Source organism: Chrysemys picta, chromosome 12 (assembly GCF_011386835.1).
Source record: "Chrysemys picta bellii isolate R12L10 chromosome 12, ASM1138683v2, whole genome shotgun sequence".
In the NCBI taxonomy this organism is placed as follows: Eukaryota; Metazoa; Chordata; order Testudines; family Emydidae; genus Chrysemys; species Chrysemys picta.
In genome coordinates, this window is record NC_088802.1 from 21,361,721 (window position 1) to 21,380,226 (window position 18,506).

Here is an 18,506-nt window from a genome sequence, read left to right on the forward strand (position 1 = left end):
ATTTCATTTCTTGGCCCTTAGTTCTTATATTATGGGAACAAGTAAATAACTTTTCCTTATTCACTTTCTCCACACCACTCATAATTTTGTATACCTCTGTCATATCCTCCCCTTAGTCTCCTGCTTTCCAAGCTGAAAAGTCCTAACCTCTTTAGTCTCTCCTCATATGGGACCTGTTCCAAACCACTAATCATTTTAGTTGCCCTTCTCTGAACATTTTCTAATGCCAGTATATACTTTTTGAGATGAGGAGACCGCATCTGTACTTTTCTCAGTTTCCTTCTATTGCGAGTGGGGGAATGGATCAAATTGACACATATATTCAGAATGGATTGAGAAGTTTACATTAAAATTGTCCAAAAATTGTGACAAACACTATCAGCTCATTGTTACTTTTCTCTCTGTATACATTAGTTTGTTGTTATTGCTGTCTTGCTGTCTGTTTGCACTTTTCTCTCTCAATTAGTTTGTTTTTACTTCTCTATCTACCTGTTTGTGTTAGTTCTGTGTTTCTCTCTCACTCTCTGTATCTATGTTTTTCTTACTTGTGTCTTGCTGTTAGTTTGTTGTTCCATTTATCTATCTATCTATCTATCTATCTATCTATCTATCTATCTATCTATCTATCTATCTATCTATCTATCTATCATACATCATCTGTTTGTGTCTGGTTCTCAGTTTATTGTTACTTCTCTCTATTAGATTTCTGCAAGGGCAGTTGAGTTAAGTGTGTTAGAGGAGTGAGGACTAGGAGCCAGGTCTCCTGAGTTATATCCCCAGCTCTGGAAAGGGAGTGGGGTCTAGTGGGTAAGAGTAGTGGGGACTGAGAGCCAGAACTCCTGCGTTTTACGTGTGGCTCTGGGAGGAAGTTCACTCCAGTGTGTAGAGATGAGGAACCAGACCGGGGAGGGGTTCTATTTCTGCCTCTCATAAGGACTGTGGGACAGACACCCCTCAGAAATTGAAGCTGAGTGGTGAGGGTGCTCAGATGGCCTGTGACAGACTCAGGTTCAATCCCCCTCTCTTATTGATGATAAGAAGTGATTTGAATTCCCACTTTACAGGACAGTGCCTGCGCCGCTGGACTATGGGTTGTTCTGAAATGAGACTGTCTCAGTCTCTCCTGTTTAGGGTGACCAGACAACAAGTGTGAAAAATCGGGATGGGGGGTGGGGGTAATAGGAGCCTATAAAAGAAAAAGACCCAAAAACCGGGACTGTCCCTATAAAATCGGAACATCTGGTCACCCTACTCCTGTTGAAGCTGCTCCATTTTCTATCAATAGTTAAATAGTCATTGGAGAAGGGACTTGAACTTGGCTCTTCCTGATACCAGGTGACTGCCCCAAGTACCACGCTGGAGAATCACTCTCATGCCCCTACCCTGGCCCAATGACTCTCCATTGTCACTCGCAGCAATCATTCTTGATGGCAGTGGAGTGTAACAGGGAGAGAGGCTGAGATGCAGTTTGATGTAGTGGTTTGTGGAGGGGACTGGGAGTCATGACACCTCACTCGTGTTCCCAGCTCTGGGAGGGAGTTGAGTCCAGTGGATAGAGTGAGAACCCCTGGCATATATTTCCAGTTCCGGGAGGCGTGTTGCATTTAGTGGGTTAGAGCAGGGGGCAAAAGGGGAGTCAGAACTCCTGGGGTCTCTTCCAAGCTCTGGGAGGGTGTTTAGTTGAGTGGTTGGAGTATCAGGAGGGGACCCGGAAGGTCTGTCTCCCGCAGCAAGCATGGAAATCAGGCTAGAACGTGGGACGGAGCATCAGAACTCCTGAGCAGTATTCCTGACTCGAGTTTACTATAGAATTATGACTGGTTTTTGTCTCCTCCATGTGAGATGGTGCTACAATTTAGAGTAGTTTAAATGGGGAGTAATTCCATGTTATGCAGTGAAATTACCACACATTTGCAGCAGTGCCCTGATAGCAGAATCAGGCCAGCCAGACCTCCGATTCCCCTTGGTAAACTAAGGATAGTAACATTTATACAACATTATCCAGAGTTTGCGCACATCTGGGTGACAGAGGTATACAAACACATCAAAAGGTTCCTTTGATTACTGCAGCCTATCTGGATCCTAATTCTCCTCTCCATCACCCTGGTGTAAATCAGGAGTAACTGCCCTGGAGTCCATAGAGCTGATTCTAACTTCTCTCACACCAGTGTAAATCAGGAGTAATCCATTCGAGTCAGTGGGGCTGTTTTCCCTATCCTCATTCCCATGTTACACCAATCTTCACATGCTAAGGGTCTGACTGAAGAAAATTAAGGTGGTTTTCACAAAAGGAGTTATTTAACTGATCTAATCCTGGCCCCTGCTCTTGTCCCTCCCTCTGCAACCATCACACGATGTCCTGAGAAAGAAAATGTCCAACCGAACCACCGTAACCGAGTTCCTTCTACTGGGATTCTCTGATGTTCAGGAGCTGCAGATTTTGCACTTTGTGGTGTTTCTACTGATTTACCTGGCAGCCCTGGTGGGGAATCTTCTCATCTTCATGGTCATAGCCTTCGACCACCACCTTCACAACCCCATGTACTTCTTCCTGATGAATCTGTCCATCCTAGACCTTGGTGCCATCTCTGTCACTGTTCCCAAATCCATGGCCAACTCCCTCGTGAACACCAGGTCTATTTCCTATGCTGGATGTGTTGCCCAAGTCTTTTTCCTCCTCTTCTTGCTGGGAGCAGATTTTTCCCTTCTCACTGTCATGGCGTACGACCGATATGTCGCCATCTGCCAACCACTGCACTATGAGAGAATGATGAACAGCAGAGCTTCTGTCCAAATGGCAGCTGGAGCCTGGATCAGTGGGCTTCTCTACTCTGTGCTACACACCGGGAACACATTTGCATTGACCTTCTGTGGAGGCAACATGGTCGATCAGTTCTTCTGTGAAATCCCCCAGCTACTGAAGCTCACCTGCTCTGACTCCTATCTGAGTGAAGTTGGGGTTCTTGCCTTTAGTGTGTGTTTAGGCTTAGGCTGCTTTGTTTTTATCATTGTGTCATATGTTCAGATCTTCAAATCAGTGCTGAGAATCCCCTCTGAGCAGGGCCGGCATAAAGCCATCTCCACCTGCCTTCCTCACCTCACTGTGGTCTCCTTGTTTGTTTGCACTGGGGCCTTTGCCTACCTAAAACCCACCTCCAGCTCCCCATCTCCTCTGGATCTTGTGGTGGCTGTTCTTTATTCCGTATTGCCACCAATCATGAATCCAATTATCTACAGTATGAGAAACAAAGAAATCAAAGCTGCCCTGAGGAGACTGACTGGGTGTAGGTAATTCACCATGAATTAATGTTCTGTCTGTCTCTAATTAAAGTTTGCTTATGTGGTATCTTTAAGTATTCTTTAATGTCAGTTATTTCCATTACCACACAGCTTCCACACAACCAGGTCTGATTTTGACCTCAGTTGCACGAATGCAAATCCAGATTAACTCCGTTGATGTCACTGCCGCTGGGGTGATTTACACCAGTAGAAAATCAGGTCCAGTTATGGAGTAAATGGGTGTAAATTGTGTGCACGAGAGGAATCAGACTTTCATTCTGTGCCAAAACAATACCCATTACACTGTTTGCCCGCTGTACCCATTCCATGGCCACTGAAAATAATGATGGGAGTTGTCTTGCTTGCTTGTGTGTATAAATCATGAGTGGCTTCATTGGAACCAAAGGAGTCAGAATGGAGTAAGACTGGGGTAGATCCTCTACACGTTCCATTGACTTTGGTGGTGCTAAAGCAATTTACAGCATCTGTGGAGCTGACCTACTGCCTCAAATGGAGCTGTATATCCATTGCCACCAGCTGAGGACTGGGCCCATTGTCTTCTAAACCACCATTCATGGCCTAACCACTAGAGGGGGACAAGGAGCCAGACTGTGTCAGTCTGGCTCACATGTACATTCAGGCGTGTGAGAGATGGAGAGACTGGCTAGAAATTACAGTGAGGTTTCTAACCACCAGTGGGGCGATGTTCTGAAGCCACCTCCCAATAGGCGTTGTGGGGGGCAAATGACTAAATTAGTTTGAAGAGAGAGCTGGACACATATCTGAGTGGGATTGTATGACGGGGCTGCTTGTGATGGTGGGGGGCAGGGCTCAGCAACCCTGGGGCTCACTTGCAGCATATGTCTTTGTCCCTGCCAGCATGTATATGGGATCTTGGGGAGCAATTACTACAATGTGGGGTGCCAATTAATTTCTTTATTAAAGGAAAAAGGAAGTGGTGGGAATTTAACAATGAAATACGATGGGATGGGGTGTATAGGGTGTTTACAATAGACAATGATGGGGGGGTTCTTCTAGTAAATGGGATAGGGGGTTTCAATAGTGGGGTCCAATACAGTGGGGTACAATACAGTTGATAACCAATTAAAACTGAAGTATAAATGTAACAGGTAGCTAACAATTTCTATGTAAAGAGTGTGTCACAGCAGCATATAACCAACTAACAGTATGGGTAAAATGGGTTAAATAACCAACAACTTTAGGTAAAAGTGTGTCACAGTGGTGTAAATGTAAAAGGTGAGGTGTGTTAGAGAGAAAAGGGGTAACCAATGGGGTTTTATGCTAGAAAGAGAGAGAGCAGACAGGCTGTAAGTTTAAACAGCAGAGAGGAAGAGGGAGAGAGAGAAAGAAAGTGATAGAGAAGTGAGGTTGGGGGATGGGGGAAGAGGAGCACGTGGTGGAGGAAGATTTAAACTCAGGGAGACACAGAACAGACAGGCTGCAAGTTTAAACAGCAGAGAGACAATTATACAAAACACAGCAAAATCTTATCTATGATTTAACTTAACCAAAACTACACAAATTAGCAAGTAACAAAACACAATGCAACAATTCTTTAAGCCTAATTTACAGGGTACAATGCAAGCAATTTTCTAAACCTAACTTAACTATAGCTATGCAAAATGAAATTACAACTTATCTAGACTAAAAGACAAAATCTAACCTAATGGGTGCACCTTATACTAGGGGTAGTTCCAGAGGGCAGAGTGGTGTGTGCCCAGGATACAGCTCCAAGCGGGGAGGGGGATTTAACTAGTGCTGGCTGCAAGCGGGGGCGGCGGGGGTGGGGGGGGGTGGCTGCAAGCTGGCAGCCCAGGATACAGTCCAGGAAGGCACAGGCTTATTTCTAGCAGCAAAGGCGCTGCAAAGCAAGAAACAGATTACAGATACAGACCAAGGAGTTTAAGAGAGGTTTTAAGACACAGACCAAGGTTTAGCTTGAGTCTGTGTGCTGGGGAAACAGAGCCAGCAGCTAAAGTAATAAAAGTATAGAAAGTTTCACAAAGGGATTCTTACCAGTCCCCAAGGCAGCAGCAAAGGCAGAAGCAGCAACAACATCAGAAGAAGCAAGGAGGGCTCGGTACGGTCTTGATAATCAGGAGGTCTCTCAGGCAGCAATTCGTTCTTCATGGGGGGGGGGGGTTAAAAACGGGGGTAACGCTCAAAAATAAAATGAGAGTGGAGAAAGGACCCCCCAGAACCCCTGGCTGATCAGACCAGGTAGCAATGGAGGAACCTTTCTGATGTTTGTTTCAAAAATGCCTGTTCTTAAAGGCAAACTCAGGCAGTTTCCCATCAGTAATCCTGATAGGCTCCTTCTGTCACAGGAGAGGAGATACAGGGAAAGCTTTATGCCGGCCCTGCTCAGAGGGGATTCTGAGCACTGATTTGAAGATCTGAACATACGACACAATTATAAAAACAAAGCAACCTAAGACTAAACACACACTAAAGGCAAGAATCCCAACTTCACTCAGATATGTGTCAGAGCAAGTGAGCTTCAGTAGCTGTCGGATTTCACAGAAGAACTGATCCACCATGATGCATCCACAGAAGGTCAATGGAAACATGTTCCCGGTGTGTAGCACAGAGTAGAGAATCCCACTGATCCAGGCACCGGCTGCCATTTGGCCACAAGTTCTGCTGTTCATCATTCTCTCATATTGCAGTGGTTGGCTGATGGCGACATATCGGTCGTATGCAATAACAGTGAGAAGGGAAACATCTGCTCCCAGCAAGAAAAGGAGGAAAAAGAGTTCGGCAACACATCCAGCATAAGAAATGGACCTGGTGTTCCTGTGGGAGGCTTTCAGTCTCTCATCCCATTTAGTCCACCACCTCTCAGCCAAGTCCGCCGAAGGAGGGGAGCAGAGAGCGCCCATCTGTGGAGTAGATCCCTGTCTGCTAGGAACTGCAGAGAGACCTAGCAATTCAGGACATCCAGCGAAGGGACACCACAATGGCTGCTGGATAATATGATGATGGGGGCATTAGAGAGAGAGAGAACCAAACAATCCTGGCAGTGGGTAGGTAGATAGATAGATAGATAGATAGATAGATAGATAGATAGATATGACCAATGATTCCTAACCCTAAAGGCTCGAATGCATCACTGACTGGGAAAAATTGCACAAAGACCAGCACAGTAAGTTTGCCATTTCAATTAAATATGTTAGAATATTAATATACAAGACTAATTTAAGAACATACATTTGAATTAGGTTTGGAACTCTTTAAGACTTTTGCTATCAAGACAATCAATTATCTAGAGCCTATCAGAATTTCTTTTATAAAAAAAAAATCTCGAATTATTCATGTTTGGGAACTGAGAAAAAAAACATTTTCAGCTAAAAATTGCAGAAAACTGATATTTTTCTGCCTAGATCCACCCATATGAAGTATCCGTGAAATATATTTGAGGATACCTGAGACTTTCTATGAAAATTTGATTAATTGATAACACAATTCTCCTTTGAAAACAATTTAAGCAGAAAATTTCTGACCACCCTTAATTGTAAACTGAGCTTTTAACAAAGACTGGGGAATGCAAATATTGTCCAATAATACAATATTCAAAACCCATACACTCTCTTGAATCTCTTCTTTTTTCTGTTTCAGAGGGGTAGCTGCCAGATGGTAAAACTGAGTAAGCAACAAAGCTGATAGCCCACACAATTTGTTTTGTACCAACTAGTGCCTTTAAATTCAGGATGAGAGTTGAACCAAGCAGCCAAAACCAATCTATCCTGACATGGAGGGCAGTTGGATTTGGGGAGATCAAGAGGACCAGAACCCAGACGTCTTGGTCTAGCACCATATCTGGTGTGCAACACTGCTGCCAGATTCAGTAGATCTTGATGTTGTTAATAAAGAGAGGCTTGGTTCAGTTGCAGAGGTGCTCAGCCGGGTTTACTGTCAGCAAAGCACGGTACTAGCGCCCTGTCCAACAGGTCACAGGGGCACAAACACATGTATGCCCATGACAAGTTAAAGGCTCAGTCAACATAACAGGATCCTGTGCCCTTGGCCAATTCAAAGATGCCCCACCATAACTTCTCCTTTTATACATTGATAGAAACAAATTTCATATTACATTCTAGATGTTGTTAGTTACCAGCCCTACACCTAGTACCTGCTGGATCAAACAAAACATCCTCATCCATTATCCTGTCCTCCCCTCCTTATCTGACAAGGGGTCAGTGTGCTCCTGTATCACCTCTTGGGAATTTGTTTACAAAGTTATTTGAGAAATCTGGGTGTTCTTGTTCCATCCTCTCTGATCAGGAATGTGCTTACTTGGTTAGTCAATACCTGGTGTGTTACTATTCTGCCAAGGTCAGGCCTACTTTCGTTTGCAGCCTTTGGTTCACACTGTTAGTTATGCCTAGGGCCAGGGCCAGCTCCAGGCACCAGCGTAGCAAGCAGGTGCCTAGGTCGGCCAATGAAGAGGAGGGCGGCACATCCGGCGGCAATTCAGCTACAAAGCTATCACTGCCTCTCGGAGCGAAGGACCTGCAGCGGAATTGCCGCCATAGAATGAAGCGGCGGTAGAGCTGCTGCTGCTTGCGATCACGCCTTTTTTAATTTTTTTTTTTCATTTTGCTGCTTGGGGCGGCAAAAACGCTGGAGCCAGCCCTGTCTACGGCTTCAGCAAGGCCTCTACTTATGAACAGTAGACCTTGTGTCCAAATGGCAGCCAGTATCTGGATCAGTGGGGTTCTCAATTCTTCACTGCACACTGGAAACACGTTTACAATAAACTTCTGTGGAGACAATGAGATGGAGCAGTTCTTCTGTGAAATCCCCCAGCTCCTCAAACTTGCTTCTTATGACTCATATCTCAGTGAAACTGGGGCTACTGCCTTTAGCTTGTACTTTGCCTTAAACTGCTTTGTCTTTAAAAATTGTGTCGTATGTTTTGATCTTCAAAACAGTGCTGAGAGTCCCCTCTGAGCAGGGCTGTCATAAAGCCTTCTCCACCTGCCTTCCTCACCTCATTGTGGTCTCTGTGTTTGTTTGCACTGCTATTTTGCCTATATTAAACCCACCTCCAGCTCAATCTCATGTCTGGATCTCGTGGTGCCAGTTTTTTATGCCCTGGTGCCTCCCATGATGAATCTGATCATTTATAGCATGAGGAACAAGGATATCAAATCTGCCCTGTGGAAAATGATTGGGTTACGGCTATTCTCCAAAAAATAAAATGGCCAACTCTCTCCCATTACCATCGTCTCATTCTGTGTTTCTTTATAAATATAATCAACTCTTGATATTATTGTCTCCATGAGAACATAACGTGCAATCCCTTTTGGCACACTGAGGTATTTACTCTGGTAAATATCTAGAAAAAACTCCACTCAGATCAATGGAGTTATTACAAATTTGCACCTATATAAATATCCTGTCTTCACACGTGGCCAATGTCATATGCTTCACAGAGAATGAACAGAACAGGGCAATTATTGAGTGACCCATCCTGTGTTGTCCAATTCCAGCATCTGGCAATCAGAGGCTTAGGGACACCCAGAGCACAGGGTTGCATGCCCGACTCTCTTGCTTAATAGCCATTAATGGACCTATCCTCCATGAACTTATCATGTCTAGCTATCCATCCATACCCATACATACCCCTCCATCTATTGATCGATCGATCAGTCTGAGGCTTTTGTACTGCCACCCATCGCTATGGTATCAGTGCACTTTCCACATAAAATCAGTTACCATATCAAAGTCACACGTGGGGATCCGGGAATAAACCTTCTTCTCCTCTCACTAAAGAATTCTTCCCCTCTTAGGTCTCACTCCTACTGATCTTCTACAGTAGCTTGGTAGGCAATATCAGTCTCTGATTAGTGCAGGAATACAGTCCCCTGAAGTTCTCAGGCCACTTCCGCGTATGTGAGGGTCCCCATCTAATCTTGGCTGGCACCTGGGTGACTCAATCAGAGACATCCAGAGTATGAGCTTCTACAGCTTGAGCTGAACAGCCAGGCTGCCTGACAGCCATGGGAACAGCCCCCTATCATCTAGGTGGAGCACAGAGGGGCCTCAAAACACACACTGCTCATGGGCGGTATTTATGCAGCAACAGTGCACGGCTGCAGAGGTCAGGGGCTTCATCTGAGCTGGAGTCACCTATCCCCAGCCAGCAGGACAGGGCATCACAGATAAATGTACTAATGCAACGCCATGGGCTCTACTGGAGACTAGATGGTTTTGTGCCATTGGCAGAGAATAGGAGAGACCGAGGGGCACCAGTGCCTGAGGCCCCCTTAATGGCAGGGAAATGATTGAGATACACCTAGAAAATCCTGGCAAGTGACCTGCACCACATGATGCCGAGGAAAGTGACCCCCCACAATGTCCCTGCCAATCTGACCAGAGGAAAAATTCCTTCCTGACCCCCACATGGTGATCAATTAGACCCTAAAAGCAGCAAAGAGTCCTGTGGCACCTTATAGACTAACAAACATATAGGAGCTTGAGCTTTCGTGGGTGAATACCCACTTCTTCGGATGCTTGACTACGAAAGCTCATGCTCCTATACATTTGTTAGTCTGAACCAGCCACCCAAGAACCCGAGAAAGAGAGAATGGTTCAGTGTCACCCCAGAGCCATGGCACATCCCACCCAATGTCCCATTTCCAGACAGGGCTGCCTGATGCTTCAGAGATTTTAAAAAAATCTCCCAGAATACACTGGGTCGGGGGGAGGAAGCCCTTCCTGACCCCTGCCAGTGGCCAGATGAAACCCTGAAGCATGAGCTTTTAGGAACATAAGACTGTCTGTTACAGCTTTCCCCCTATTCCATTTTGTTTCTTACAGCTGTCCCCTTACTCTATTTTGTTTTTGTTCTCCTGCTGTGGCCGCCCCTCCCTGGCTGTTAAGTTGTTTACCTGGGCCACTGCCTTTCTCAAAGGGAGGGCCCCTTAAGTGGTTTACCAAGAGCCATTGCCCTTCTCAAAGGGATGGCCACTTGTGCTGCATGCTAAGTGGGACCACTGCCCTGTTCAAAGGGTTGGTCCTGTTATCACCTTGTTAAACCTGGGCTCGGTGTAGGGTAGGCAATGTCCAGAGCTGCAAGACCTAATGTGTTTTTGAGATCCTAGGCATGAGTCATAGGCCTCATGTGCTTTTGAGTCCTGAGATGGGAACTTACGCCTATGGTCCAGGACTCTGCCCAGGCACGTCTCTATGCTCACCCTTAGTTTTTCCCTGTATCTTTCTCCACCTGCCTTCCTCACCTCACTGTGGTTTCCTTGTTTGTTTCCACTGGCATCTTTGCCTACCTAAAACCCACCTTCAGCTCCCCATCTGCTCTGGATCTTGTGGTGGCTGTTCTGTATTCCATATTGCCACCAATCATGAATCCAATTATCTACAGTATGAGGAACAAGGAGATGAAAGCTGCCTTGAGGAGTATCTGTTCATTAATGTCAGTTATTTCCAAGATCATACAACTTGCACACAAACATGCCTGATTTTTGCCTCAGTTACACCAAGGCAAATCCAGATTAACTCCATTGATGTCACTACTGCTGCAGTGATTTACACCAGTTGAAAATCTGGTCTAGATGTGGAGTTAAATGGGTGTAAATTGTGTGCACGAGAGAAATCAGACTTTCATTCTGTGCCAAACAATACCCGTTACACTGCTTGGCCACTAGCACCTGTTCCATGGCCACTGAAAAGAATGATTGGAGTTGTCTTGCTTGTGTGTATAAATCAAAAGTGGCTTAATTGGAACCAGAGGATTCAGATTGGTGTAGGTGAGAAGACATTTGGGATAGATCCTCAACACATCAGTGTAGTTCTATTGACTTTGGTGGCACAAAAGCAAATTGCAGCATTTGTGGAGCTGACCTACTGCCTCCAATGGAGCTGTATTTCCATTACCACCAGCTGGGGACTGGGCCCATTGTCTTGTAAACCACCATTCATGGCCTAACCACTAGGTGGGGGACAAGGAGCCAGACTGTGTTAGCCTGGATCACATGTACATTCGGGCGTGTGGGAGATGGGGATACTGGCTAGAAATTACAGGAGGTTTCTAATCACCAGCGGGGTGAGGTTCTGGAGCAGCCTCACAATAGGAGTTGTGGGGGTCCAATGACTGAATTAGTTTGAAGATAGAGCTGGACACATGTCTGAGTGGGATTGTATGACGGGGCTGCTTGTGATGGTGGGGGGTAGGGCTCATCAGCCCTGGGGCTCAGTTGTGGCGTATGTCTTATGTTCCCAAAAGCTCATGCTTCAGGGTCTCCTCTGACCACTGGCAGGAATCAGGAAGGGATTCCTCCCCCCCCACCCAGTGTATTCTGGGAGCATTTTTTAAATCTCTGAAGCATCGGGGCGTCCCTAGCTGGAGATGGGCCATTGGGTGGCATGTGGCAGGGCTCTGAGGTGGCACTGAGCCATTCTCTCTCTCAGGTGCGTGCCTGGCTGGTTCTTCCCCACATGTTCATGATCTAACTGATCACCATCTGGGGGTCAGGTAGGAATTTCTCCCATGATCAGATAGGCAGGGACCTTAGGAGGGTTTTGTTTTCATCTCCAGAGTGTAGTGCAGGTCACTTGCCAGGATTTTCTGGGTGTATCTCAATCATTTCCCTTCCTTTGCGGGGACCTCAGGCACTAATGCCCCTCAGTCTCTCCTATTCTCTGCCGGTGGCACAGAACTGTCTAGTCTCCTGAGGGCTGTGACACTTTGGTCTAATTTTAGTTGTTGGGTTTGATGTTGGAGTACAGGAGATCAGACTGGATAATCTGATAGTTCCTTCTGGCCTTGAACTCTATGACTCTGTGTTTTTATGGATGTGCAGTACGGGAGAGGAGAAGGGGCCACACAGAACATAAACACTAGTAGAGTCCATGGCATTGCATTAGTACAACTGTCTGTGAGGCCCTGTCCTCCTGGCTGAGCGAGGTGACTCCTGCTCAGATGGAGCCCTTGACCTGTGTAGCTGTGCAGTGTCACTGTATAAACACCACCCATGGGCAGAGGCCCCTCTGTGCGCACCTGAGGATCTGAGGCTGTTCCAGTGGCTGTCAGGCAGCCTGGCTGTTCAGCTCAAGCTGTAGACTCTCATACTTTGGGTCCTAGATGTCTCTGTTTGAGTCTCCCGGGTGTCAGCCTAGCTTAGATGGTGACCCTCGCATACACACAAGCGGCCTGAGAACTTCAGGGGATCTTATTCCTGCACTAATCAGAGGCTGATGTTGCCTACCAAGCTACTGCAGAACAGCAGCGGGAGTGAGACCTAAGAGGGGAGGGACTTCTTAGTGAGAGGAGGGGCAGGTTTATTCCCGGATCATCTCTGACATGCCCATTCCTAGTCCCTCTGTACCCTGCAGACCGAAGATACATGACATGGGCAGGGGTGTGTGTGTTATTCTCAGCTCAGGTTGGTAGAGCTGGTCAAAGTAACTAGTCATTGGGAAATGGTTTCCTCAACATGTTCATGACAGATGCTGCTATGTTTTTAGCTAAGTTAAACAATCTGCCAAAGGCTTGGAAAAATGTTACCCATTTCTGCCCTCAATTAGGTTGGCTACTGATGCATTGCTAGAATACCGGACATTCTTGTATTTGTGGGAAAGCTGTGGCCACGCCCCGGCCTGCATGGCCCTGCCAGCCAGTGTAACCTTGATTGAGTCCCTCATCCATGATACTGGACAAAAACATGACTGCAGACAAATCACAAAAAAAGAGGATTATCTGGCTTAAAACCAAATAAATAGCCAGCTACCTCGACCCACCATGCTCACCTCTCCCGAACACCTTCTGCACGGCTTCCTAGATACCTCCTCTGCCAGGAATATGTTCCAACAAACTGGATCTCCTGCATTCTGTCCCAGAGGCACTGGTGGCGGGTATATTGTCCAACAGTGAATATTGTGGTTTCCTTCTGGAGTAGGGCCTAATGGAGTTAAAGGAGTCCTTGGGAACTTGCGTTTAACTCCTCAGGACTTTTAGTAAATTCCATCTCTGGTCTTAGAATAACCTCCTGTCTTCTCCCTAGACATGATGTCTCTGGGTTAGGTGTCAGACACACGGCCCTGGGCAAGTGAACTTGCTTTATAGGTGAAAAGAAGGATTTAGTTCTCCAGGGCTCTCAGTTAAGGACCAAGCTATAATTCTAAAGCCTGTTTTCAGTCTCTTTTTAAAGGTCCCTAGGGGATTTCGACCCTAGGTCCCATCAATGGAAATTTTTGCGGAATATTCATAGCATTTAAATCCAGAAAAGACTATTAGATCACCCAGTCTGAGCCTTTTGACCTCCTGTAGATCAAAGGGCATTTTCCCCTGTCTTGAGGCCAATAAGTTATGTTTGACGAATGCATGTTCCAGAAGGGCATTCAGTCTTGATCTAAAGACATCAAGAGATGGAGAATCCACGACCAGCCTTGGTAAATGCTACCAAGGTGAATTGGACGTGCAGTCCCGATTGAAGGGAATTTTCAAAGCTAATTAGGGAATTTGATAGATTTGAAGTTCTAAGGCTTATTGTATTTGTTGTCCATTCATATGGTTTAGCATATGGGACAAGGGATTTTGCTGCTCTTTGATCATTTCCTCAATTGTAGTTGCCGTACTGGGAAGAGAAAAGAAGGCTGAGTGGGGACCTGATAACAGTCTTCAAATATGTTATGGACAGTTATAAAGTGGATGGTGACCTATTGTCCTCCATGTCCATTGAAGATAGAACAAGAATTAATGGGCTGAATCTGCAGCAAGGGAGATTTAGGTTAGAGATTAAGAAAAGTTTTCTAACTCTAAGGACAGTTAAACTCTGAAATAGGCTGCCAAGGCAGGTTGTGGAATCCCCATCACCGAAGGTTTTTAAGAACAGGTTGGACAAGCACCTGTCAGGGCTGGTGAAGGTTTACTAGGTTCTGCATCAACTTCTCGAGGTGCTTTTCAGCCCCACCTTTCTATGGTTCTCTGATTCTGTAACATACCTACAAAAGACAGGAGTTCACTTTTTTCTATTAGTTGAGCTGGCGCCAGCCGTGGAATCAGCAGAGATATGGGCATGTTCTTCAAAGGGGAGGGCTATTTCTTCCAGGAATTTATGATGGGATTTCAAAGAGCCAGGCACCCGATTCCCCTTGGCTTTCAGTATCTCCCAGCCTGGGATTTCTGTGATTCTGTGATCTCTGGTGGATTTCAAAGATCATGAGTCAATGGACCCACAGCTGCATACCAGGGTATCATTGCCCAGTATAGACACCTGCCCTTCGTCACCTAAGGCCTAGTTTTCAAAAGTGTTTAGGTGCCTGGTGGGTTTTTATAAAGCATCTAGGTGTCCAAAACTCATTGATTTCAATGGGATTTAGATGCCTAGTTCCCTTTTAAAAACCCATTGGTGCCTGGATCCATAAAAAGACCCAGGTGTGGTGACCTGCAGTGCGGCAGCACCTAACTTTTAGGCTCCTAGAAAATCACTGGCAGAACAATGAGCCCCCAATCTCCCTATATGATGAATAAGGTGAGACAGACAGCCACAAAAACCAGTATGCTAGGAGGGAAGGCGCCTGAGCTAGCCGATGGGAGATGCCGAGGAGAGGAGTGTGTGCTATCTCCGAAAGATGACTAAGTCCAGTCAGGGAGGCCCCTGTGTCTGCTAGAGAACCTCGAACCAGGGGAAGATAGGCGCATGGTCCATCTGGGGTCTGATCTCTTTGTACCCACTACTTGATGACATCAAATGGATCGTCCCATCTAATCAAACATACCTCGCCCTCTCTAAACACCACTCACCAAAAACATCCGCAACATAGAAACTAATCAACCAACCAACAAAATACAGTACATCCTCACTATAATGAATCCCTGGGGGTCCAAGCCATTTGTTCGTTAATGCCAGGGGTTCATTATAGAAAAAGAGCCCTGCTGACGGGGGCAGCGGCTGACACCTTGAACCCCATGGCCATGGCAGAGGCTGACAGCTCTTCTGGCCCTGGGTCGCTAGTGGGGGCAGAGAGCTCCTCTGGCCTCGGGACCACAGCAGAGGTAGAATTTTTACTCCCCACCCTGAAAAAAGGAGAAGAGCCAGAGACCCCATGTGTAACTTTGATATGGTAACTGATTATATGTGGAAAGTGCTCTGATACCATAGCGATGGATGGCAATAAAAAAGCCTCAGATGGATCAATCGATCAATAGATAGAGGGGTATGTATGGGGATGGATGGATAGCTAGACATGATAAGTTCATGGAGGATAGATCCATCAATGGGTATTAACCAAGAGGGTCAGGCATGCAACCCTGTGCTCTGGGTGACTCTAAGTCTCAGCTTCCATATACTTTTTCCTCATGCTATAAATGATCGGATTCATCATGGGAGGCACCACAGAATAAAAAGGGTATGTCTACACTACGGGATTAAACCGAATTTACAGAATTCGAATTTTGGAAACAGATTGTATAAAGTCGAATGTATGCGGCCACACTAAGCACATTAATTCAGCGGTGTGCGTCTATGCACCGGGGCTAGCGTCGATTTCCAGAGCGTTGCACTGTGGGTAGTTATCCCATAGGTATCCCACAGTTCCCGCAGTCTCCCCTGTCCATTGGAATTCTGGGTTGAGATCCCCGTGCCTGATGGGGCAAAAAACATTGTCGCAGGTGGTTCTGGGTACAGCCTCATCCCTCCCTCCATGAAAGCAACGGCAGACAACCGTTTTTCGCCTTTTTTCCTGGGTGAACACTGCAGACGCCATATCACGGCAAGCATGGAGCCCGCTCAGCTCAAGACAGCAGTAATGAACATTATAAACACCTCGTGCATTCTCGTGCAGTTTATGCTGAACCAGGACCAGAAAAATGAGGCGAGGAGGAGGCGGCGACGGCAGCGCAGCGACAAGAGTGATGAGGACATGGACATTGACACGGAATTCTCTCAAACCGTGGGCCCCGGTGCTTTGGAGATCATGTTGTTAATGGGGCAGGTTCTATCCGCGGAATGCCGATTCTGGGCCCGGGAAACAAGCACAGACTGGTGGGACCGCATAGTGTTGCAGGTGTGGGACGATTCCCAGTGGCTGCGAAACTTTCGCATGCGTAAGGGCACTTTCATGGAACTTTGTGACTTGCTTTCCCCTGCCCTGAAGCGCCAGAATACCAAGATGAGAGCAGCCCTCACAGTTGAGAAGCAAGTGGCGATAGCCCTATGGAACCTTGCAACGCCAGACAGCTACCGGTCAGTCGGGAATCAATTTGGAGTGGGCAAATCTACTGTGGGGGCTGCTGTGATGCAAGTAGCCAAAACAATCACTGAGCTGCTGCTACGAAAGGTAGTAACTCTGGGAAATGTGCAGGTCATAGTGGATGGCTTTACTGCAATGGGATTCCTTAAGTGTGGTGTGGGGATAGATGGAACCCATATCCCTATCTTGGCACCGGAGCACCAGGGTACCCAGTACATAAACCGCAAGGGGTACTTTTCAATGGTGCTACAAGCACTGGTGGATCACAAGGTACGTTTCACCAACATCAACGTGGGCTGGCCGGGAAGGGTTCATGATGCTCGCGTCTTCAGGAACACTACTCTGTTTAAATGGCTGCAGCAAGGGACTTACTTCCCGGACCAGAAAATAACCATTTGGGATGTTGAAATGCCAATAGTTATTCTTGGGGACCCAGCCTATCCCTTAATGCCAGACCTCAGGCAAACCAATATCCCCATTGTTATTTCCGCTTGCTGTGTGCTCCACAATCTCTGTGAAAGTAAGGGTGAGACCTTTATGGCGGGGTGGGAGGCTGAGGCAAATCGCCTGGCTGCTGATTATGCGCAGACAGTCACCAGGGTGATTAGAAGAGCACAGCAGGAAGCGCTGTGCATCAGAGAAGCTTTGAAAACCAGTTTCATGACTGGCCAGGCTACAGTGTGAAATTTCTGTTTGTTTCTCCTTGATGAAATCCCGCCCCCTTTATTGACTCATTTTCTGTAAGGAACCCACCCTCCCCCTTCGATCACAGCTTGCTTTCAAGGGAAATAAAGTCACTATCATTTAAAAATCATTTATTCTTTATTAATTGATTATAAAAAGAGGGAGAGAACCCAGATGTGTTTTGGGAGAAGGATTGGCGGGAAGGAAAAGGCCACTAAAAAAAGGTTAAAAAATGACAACCTTTTGCTTGGGCTGTCCACTGGGGTGGAATGGGAGGGTGCACGGAGCCTCCCCCGCCCCCCGCGTTCTTACACGTCTGGGTGAGGAGGTTATGGAACATGGGGAGGGGGGAGGAGGGTTATACAGGGGCTGTTGCACCAGTCTGTGATCCTGCTGCCATTCCTGAAGCTCCACCAGACGCCGGTGCATGTCTGTTTGCTGACGCAACAGCCCTAGCGTTGCATCCTGCCTCTTCTGATCTTCCTGTTGCCACCTCTCATCTCGAGCGTCTCTCCTCTCCTCACGTTGGTCCCTCCTGTCCTCACATTCACTGGCATCTTTCCTGTACTTTGAAACCGTGTCCTTCCACTCATTCAGATGAGCTCTTTCACTGCGGGTGGATTCCATGATTTCCGCGAACATCTCGTCTCGCGTCCTCTTTTTCTGACGCCTTATCTGAGATAGCCTTCAGGACGGAGGAGGGAGGCTTGAAAAATTTGCAGCTGCTTGAGGGAGGGGAAAAAGGAGAGAATTTTTTTAAAAGATACATTTTACAGAACAATGCTTATACTCTTTCACGGCAAAAAACACTATTCACATTAAATAGCACATGTGATTTCTGTGCAGAGTCGCATTTTGCCTCTTAATATTGAGTGCCTGTGGCTTTGCTGCTAGAGATCACAGACGCAGGTCCGGGCAACAGAATTCGGCTTGCATGCGGCCATGGTAAGCCATTGTCTTTCGGCTTCTGTGCCCTCCTTTCCCACATACCAAACAAAGCCCGTTGAGTGCTGCGGTTCTCCTGTTAACCTTCAGCAGCAGAAAAAAAACTAACCCCCCCATCCAATTCTCTGGATGATCGCTTTATCCCTCCCCCCACCGCGTGGCTGGTATCAGGGAAGATCCCTGCAGGAACCAAACTAACACCCCACCCCCCGCCATGAATTCTCGGGGTTGATTGCTTTATCCTCCCCCCACCATGTGGCTGGTATCAGGGATGATCCCTGCTAGCCAAACGTGAAAAGCTCAGGGCCAATTCCCGCCCCCACCTCCCCCGCGCTTGGCTAACTGCAGGGAAAGATTTCTTTTCA

At 46.7% G+C, this 18,506-nt stretch overlaps 1 protein-coding gene across 1 annotated transcript; it reads left to right on the forward strand.

Annotated features, from left to right (window-relative positions):
* The first annotated feature begins 2,371 nt into the window (after positions 1-2,371).
* On the forward strand, positions 2,372-3,292 carry LOC103306893 (olfactory receptor 14A16-like). The gene has a single exon (XM_008176389.2). The coding sequence runs from the start codon at positions 2,372-2,374 to the stop codon at positions 3,290-3,292; it is 921 nt and encodes a 306-aa protein (XP_008174611.2).
* The last annotated feature ends 15,214 nt before the right edge of the window (positions 3,293-18,506 follow it).